The sequence below is a fragment of the Rhincodon typus genome, chromosome 1 (genome assembly GCF_021869965.1).
Source record: "Rhincodon typus isolate 14 chromosome 1, sRhiTyp1.1, whole genome shotgun sequence".
In the NCBI taxonomy this organism is placed as follows: domain Eukaryota; kingdom Metazoa; phylum Chordata; class Chondrichthyes; order Orectolobiformes; family Rhincodontidae; genus Rhincodon; species Rhincodon typus.
This window is the reverse complement of record NC_063332.1, coordinates 83378446-83385883: the sequence shown is the minus strand read 5'-3', so window position 1 is coordinate 83385883 and position 7438 is coordinate 83378446. Positions and strand designations below refer to the sequence as shown.

The 7438-nt window shown below is 39.8% G+C and overlaps 1 protein-coding gene across 1 annotated transcript; it reads right to left on the bottom strand.

Annotated features, from left to right (window-relative positions):
- Positions 1-1283: 1283 nt before the first annotated feature.
- Positions 1284-4892, bottom strand: phox2bb (paired like homeobox 2Bb). Its single transcript, XM_048602247.1, has 3 exons — positions 4437-4892; positions 3390-3577; positions 1284-2585 (listed from the first exon to the last, which is right to left on the bottom strand). Exons 1-3 carry the CDS (start codon positions 4675-4677, stop codon positions 2079-2081), a joined length of 936 nt encoding a protein of 311 aa, XP_048458204.1. The 5' UTR covers positions 4678-4892; the 3' UTR covers positions 1284-2078.
- Positions 4893-7438: the final 2546 nt, after the last annotated feature.

Genomic DNA, 7438 nt, shown 5'->3' with positions numbered 1-7438 from the left:
AAAACAAACCAAATAATGTCCAGATTCAGTACTGTACTACAGATCTCTTTGCATTTCCTAAACTCAGTGGGGGCATGCCCGGTTTTGATCTATTTTAACGGATATTGATAGTTGATGAGATACTGTACCTGGGCAGTCAAATCTGAAAAACAAAATACTATTTTCTTTTTGAAAAACCTAATAGAATTTGGTTATTATAAGTCGTTTCCTATTGTACATGGTTTATGCAGTATTCACTAATATTAGAGGAATATGTGACAAAATCAATCACTTTACATTTCATTTGGTCTCGCACTTGCTTTTAATTAACGAGGAAATGGTGGACATATACGGGTCGTCCTTCATAAGACAGTGGGAAAGACTTAATAACCTTTTTATTAGTTAAATCTGAATAGTACGTAACTAACTCGGGAGGACCAATTGGTGCTTGCTTTGGTCTCATTATCAAACAGGAAATAGATTCTCCCTCACCACGGCCAGCACCAGCACAAAAACAGATCATTTGATTACGTACAACAATCAGGGAAAAGTCTGGAAATGCTCAGCACGTCAGACAGCATCTACGGAGAAGCTGTTTCTCCCCACAGGTGCTGTCTGACCTGTTGAGTGTTTTTCGATGTTTACCTCAGATTTCTAGCTCTGCAGCGTTTTGCTTTTATGATCTGATCATATACTTTGTTGCAATCTGTGGGATCATGCTGGGGGAGGTTTGACTGTCGTAATGACAGTGAATACAATTCAAAAGTATACATATTAAGGCGCTGAAAGGGTTCAATAAATGCAAGTTTAATTTCCTTTTCAACCCTCGGTTTGTATGGTATTAACTTGTAATAACTATTGCATTACTATACTGTATGTTTATGCAAAAAATTTGATATCAGTTTGATTGATTCTACTTTAAGTGACAAAAACAACCGATTCATCTTTATTCGTTGTAAGATCTCACTGGCTTTTTATCAGGAAAATCCAACATAATTCTGAGAGTTTAAAAAAAGACGAGCGAAATGTAGTAGCTGTTTATTTAAATTGAAACATTGTTTTCTATCATTAGCTGAAACATTCGTCTTCAAGAAAAAAGGGGTAAATGCAACGGATTGATAATTAACGTTTCGAATATGCAGACAACACAAAGTGAAACTGTAGCATTAATCAGCAAATGGGTTTTGCTTTTTTATTATTATGATTTCACAGTTTTGCTTCTGTCGTCTCTGGTATTTCCATCAAAGATGACACTTAAAAATGAAAACTAATACAATCACAATCTGTTTATAAATACCGTAATTCAAACCACTCCATTTAAAAATGTGTTTGAGCTTCTCCACACAAGACGAAACAGATGTTAATATATATTAGAATAATGTTCACTCTATGTAGGCCAACAATATTTAAGAAATTCACATTGACATTCTCCTGTAGCCTGAAGCTGACAACACACAGTTGCTACCCTGTTTTAGGTTACTTTTTATCCCTCAGCTCCTAGGTTATATCGCCACAATTTTAGTAACAAAAAACAGAAACATATTCCAACCTTTGCTTCGCATTTTATTATCAACAATCAAGTTAATGGTACACTTTTGGAAAACTATATGCACACGTAGAAATATTTTCCTTATTTAAATATAAGCATCCATTATACCACATATAAATAATTCTGAACTCCTGAACATAATTTATGAAGATTATGCTCACCATAATTTCGAACGGGACAGAGGTGTGGGGGCGGGGAGGACGGCAACATGCATTTAACAAAAATATATACCATTATTATTATAATATGAACCAGCTTTTACCTAAACAAAATAACTCAACCCGTGATGATCTGTTTTGTATTGAATTATCCATAAACACACTCTAGATAGACTACAAGGTGTGTGTGTGGTGGGGTGGGAGGGTAAGGGGGTAGGGAAGGGAGGGACTTTTGAGGTCAACTAGAGAAGACAATTTATACTGAGAATAACACTTACAGTTTAGTCACAGAACACTGCTGTAGAAAGACACACAAAATGTTTTTTTTTGTCGTTTTTTTCTTTAAACATTTTTTGAAATCCCAGTGCTGAAAGATCGAAGGGGAAAAGGGTTCAGAACATGCTGCTTTTTACTAAAGTGGCTTTGGTTCCGTTGGGTCTCTGCAGTGAGGACAGCACACTGGCGAAAGGCCCTCCTATTGAGTCGGGCACTGCGCTCACTCCGCCCTGACCTGTTGCCCAGCCGGTACCCGCTACTCCCGCAGCCGCCGCTGCTGCCGCCGCCGCCGCCGCTGCAGCCGCTGCACTAGCAGCCTTGGCGGAGTCCCCGGCCCCCAGGCTCCCACCACCACCACCTCCTCCACCTCCACCCCCTCCTGCTCCACCGCCTCCACCTCCTCCCCCTCCCCCGCTGCCAGACACCCCGCCGCCAGCGCCCGGGGTTGGCACACAGCTACCCGGAGCCGTGCTGTCGGGATCGGCCGGTTTCGAGTCTTTGTTGTCGTCCTCGGAGCGCAGGTCGGATTTCTTGGCCGAGCCGCTGCTCTTGGCCGCGGCCGCAGCCGCCGCTGCCGCTCGCTCCTGTTTGCGGAATTTAGCTCGCCGGTTCTGAAACCAAACCTGAAGCAGGAAAAAGGATAGACAGAAGAGTTCGAGACCGGAACGGACTGTGTGTTGGTAAATGAGAAATTACGATGCGACCAAAGAACAGATTTGCTCAAATCACACTATCAACTCGTGACACTAAATGAGCAGAAAGTGCTCAAACGCCGGACAGACCCGAGCATGAATAAAGAAACAAGTCAAGGGTGAAGGTTAATGGTATACTTGTAGAGGGGAAGGGTTCCTGAGCCTGCTGTTAGTGCATGAAGAGACAGGAGCGGTTACATTCCCGTCTAAGCATTTCGGGAGTTAACTGCTAACTCCTTTAGGGCTCACACTGTCTACCTCGTTGTTTATCGGTTTTATAAATTCACACACGTATTGCGCCCATCTACAGTCTATATGAACATATCACGAACATACTGGAGAGTGTCCGTGTTATCCCGTTTTATTTCACAGTTCAGATTTTCCCTGCTCAGTCAGGTCTATCTCTGATGTGATTTCCCTTCTATGTTGCAGTAACTTACATAACCGCAGAGAGAATATTACATTGCACATTCTATAAGATAACCCTGCTAAACAGATATGTGCGGATAAATTGTTACTGTACTTCCATTCTAACAAGGCCAATTCTTGGAGAGTCGCTAGTCAATAATGCATACAAGAGTAAGGCGTTATTCAAATGTGCAATGGTGTCACTGGATGTGTAGAAAGGTACCAATCTATTGTCAGTATTATTGATATTGCAGTAACGTAGAGTTGAGAAAATGCAATTGTTAAACGGAAATGGTGCTGTCCTAAATCAGTGTTCCCCAATAATACCTGCACTCTGGCCTCGGTGAGGTCTATCTTCAGAGCGAGCTCCTCGCGTGTGTAAATATCCGGGTAGTGGGTCTCAGCAAACACCCGCTCCAGTTCCTTCAGCTGAGCGCTGGTGAAAGTGGTCCTGATCCGTCTCTGTTTCCGTTTTTCGTTCAGGCCGCCGTGATCCGTGAACAGCTTGTATGGCACTGGGTGCGAAAGCAGAGAGCCAAGGGACAAGTCCACAAATCAATGCAATTATAACAAAAAGAAATGCAAGTGCACTTAAAATAACGTAGGGAAACATAATGAACTCTTCTCTAGAAAACAATGAAATTGAGAACTTGTACTTAAATACAAGATAGATGTATGAGGAGGCAGTTTGCAATTACGCTGTTCAATTCGCTGAAGAGAAGCCAGGTATCAAAAAGTGTAGTTAAGTGTATGACACGACCTGAGATTAAATCAAGCTATAATTAGTGGAATGAAGAATGGTATAAAAATGAAGAAATTATTCTGAATGTTTTCCTTCAAAATATAGGGGAAATGCAATTAGAAATAAAATCAGACGATTTAGCATTTTAATGTTTTTATTTAGCTTAAATATATTTATTTTGTGCAAAATTGTCTATAAATTCCCTTTCCTAAATTTTATGCCTATTAAAGTTCGTCTAACGTTTTAAAATGATCGTCGTATCCAGTCCAAGCCACTCTGCTTTAAAGACACTCTGGTAATGAGCTTTAGTCTTTGGTTATTTAATTACACCAGGACAGATTTTCTAAGCTTTACGTATCATCGCAAAGTAAATAAATTATGCCTATCATTTTGGCAGCTTAAGATAATTTTGTTGGCGGTTCGGGTGTGACTAGTATAGTGTAACCCTGTAACTGAATTACCCATTGCCTGCAATCGCTTCTAACGTGATAAATTCTTTCATTTGTGTAAGCAAATTTCGTTTGGTAAATACTAAACACATTTCAATTTTCAAATGCAATCAACCTTCCTATATACATGTTTGTTGCGGGGAGAAGGGGTACTCTTTGGAAAGGATTGCAAAGGGTCCTTACCTGCTGCATATGGACTGCTCTGATGGTCCCTAAGAGTTCCAAGGCTGCAGGATCCTGGAGTTAGAGATGGACATCCCGAGCTGGCCCCGAATGTGGTCCTTATAGGATTATATTGGAATCCACTCGCCTGGCTGCAAGAACTGAAGTCAGCATAAGCTGAAGCAAGGCTTGAAGTGTCCATACCAGCCATACACGACTCGTAGGCAGAAGAATTGAGGTAAGAATATTCCATTTTATACATTGAAAAGGCTCTGGATATCTGGCCAAAAAAAAAAGAATGAGAAAAAGAGAAAGAGAAGAGAGAGAGTAAAAGAAGGTGCCTTTGGTGGGTAGATGTGCACAGCACAGAGTCTGCTTTAAACTGGGCTTCTTTCTAAGAGGAGAGCTTAGTTTTATCAAAATGCCTCCTATGAGCTGCCTTGCCTCAGGTCTCTAGAGCATATAGTCCTCATAATAAACTTGGCTGTTTCCACTTGGACAATAGCAAAGCGGTGGTCTTATTGCCTTCGCTTTTACATGACAATAACTCATCAGTCTATTGGGCTGGCACAGGGGGACTGAGCTGCCCAACCTCCCTATCATTGATTCCTGCATCTCTAATTAGAATTTAATACCACACCATTACGCACAGAGTCCCCTCCATCATCCCTCTAACCATATCCCTGCCCTTAATTCAATCAGACTACTTTTAAATAATGAAAGTTGGGTGACGATTCTCCCTGATCCAATTTCCCTACGCTTTTAAGCTTTTTAAGCGATCATAGCTAGGGCACAAATTGAGATATTTTCTGTTTTCGGAGAGGAAGCCGGGTGTCATGGTCCGCCTTTTTTGTAATAATGTTACACGCTCAATTTAACAACAAGTCTCTTCCCTGTTGTGCGTGAAATGTTATCACGGGTGGACATTCGCTGGACGCTGACACCGTGCATAAACAGAGCCGGCGTAGAGAAACAGAGAGTGGAAAAAAAAATAAAGAGATTTTATTTTAAACACACCTGGCTGGGAAATGTGTGGGCAAGGCGATATTGTACATTGAAGGGTAATCAGTTTGAACATCTTTCTGCGATGCGACGGTATAGTTTTTAGAAGTAATGTTTTCTCATTTATTTAATCTGTTCAAATAATTAACAATAAAAGAAAAAAAAAGAATATTTTCGTTTGACTGTCGCCAGCAGATCCCGCGCTTGGTGCAATGGGTGCGGGAAATATTTTTACGATTTGTAATGCCGGAAATGCAAAAGATGACACTGCATCGACATAATTAAAGATTAGGAATATAATTTGACCAAATGGTCCAGTTATCATTTTATGTACTTTAAACAAAACCGAACTGTATATACGGGAAGAAGCTATTCAGTATAAAATCCGTAAATCAAGTAAATCCGTGGACTATTCTTCACTTACACCGACGGGTAATTTCTGAGGTTTTTTGGAAAAAAATTTTTGAATTGGGTTAAAAACATGAATCAAAAGTACAATGTTATTTAATCCAACGCTCTACGGGATATTCTTAATCTTTAATTAATCCTTCAACTGTGAAGAGTGCGTTTTACACGGAAACACTCTAATATAAGGCAACAGTTGATGTGATTTTAAATAATTAGAAAATTAGTGTAATTACATCAATGAGTCTTTTATGTGTTAAATACCAAGCGAAATTGAAAAACATTATTCCAAGTGTAGTGTATGCAATATATTGTTTATTGGTATCCAAGAGGCATCGCATCTCACATGATGGATCACAAAAAATACCAGCACAAAACCGGAAATAAAAGGCTAACATTACTTTTAAAATGTAAACATCAAATAGCTGAAAACAAAACCTGATTATTTTAAAACAGCTTATTCAGATGTGTAGGTGTATTCTAGTTAATAGTCAGTGGCTATAAAGATAAATAGGACAGAAAGTAAAAGTAGGGAACAGAATTTTAAAAATCATTTTTAGGTAATGTTGTACAACAAACAATATTTAAAGATGCTGAAGTTGGATTGATGAGGCTGTATCTCATTTTACAAATGAAAACAGCAGGATTTAGAAGCAGGTAGGTTATAGAGAACTGTAGGCTTATTGATGATGGCCGATTTAATCAGTGTTGAGTTGTGGTTTTGATAAAGAAGAGCTTTCTTTTGTGCTTTGTACACATTGTTTTTTTTGTTGTTTACCGGGGAAATGAAAACAAAGTTACCAGTGACATTGGAAAACAAATTGCACATTGCACTAAATTGCTTTCTCATCATCCGTCTCCAGCCAGACGACAAAGGCGAGGGAAGCATCTGTCTTCCAAATCTGTTCAGTTGCAAACCTAAAGAGCTGCAAAGACGAATGTGAATCTGAGTATTATTACAAGTATTCATCTTTATTTATTCCCTCAGTCATGAATATGAATGCCATTTCTCTCCCCCTCCCATTCTGTGGAGTAACAATAAACAACGACGGCTGATATTGAAATAGTCCTAAGAAAAAGAATAAACTTTTTTTTCTCCAAATGCTGCATCGTAATGTTATAAATAGGAATAAACGCTTGCTTTTCAGGTTCCATTTAAGGTTTGAGGTAATTTGAATATTTCGGTGAAGTAGAGGCAGAAACCAGCAATGTTTCACTGGCTAGTACCGGTCATAGTGAACAAACCAAACTAACTGAATGGAGCAGCTACGCAATGGCCTGGTCTAAATGTACAGGTACAGTAGGTACCGGCACCAGGGGATGCTTTACGCTGAGTTGTCAACCTCTGCACAGACTTAGACGTGGAAATCTACCTCCATTGAGCCCGGTTATGAGAATTCTCATTTGAAGGTGGCAATTTTTGACACGTGTCACCTCTCCTGCTCAAAGATCAACAGTGCCTTCGCCCTGTCTCAAAGCTGAAAGCTGCTTATTCAATCCTTCGATTGACCTGTAAGCAGACTAGAAGGACAAATGAGATTTGTTTCAAAATGTTATTTCATCAATGCTGCTACTACCAACTTGTTACCATAAAATAACATCAAATTCACCACCGT

Excerpts from the sequence above, each read along its gene's own strand:
- phox2bb (XM_048602247.1), bottom strand. The coding sequence starts at position 4,677 with ATGTATAAAATGGAATATTCTTACCTCAATTCTTCTGCCTACGAGTCG. Across the intron at positions 3,578-4,436 it reads GAGCAGTCCATATGCAGCAG|TGCCATACAAGCTGTTCACG; the intron begins GTAAGGACCCTT and ends TTTCGCACCCAG. Across the intron at positions 2,586-3,389 it reads TCACCGAGGCCAGAGTGCAG|GTTTGGTTTCAGAACCGGCG; the intron begins GTATTATTGGGG and ends TTCCTGCTTCAG.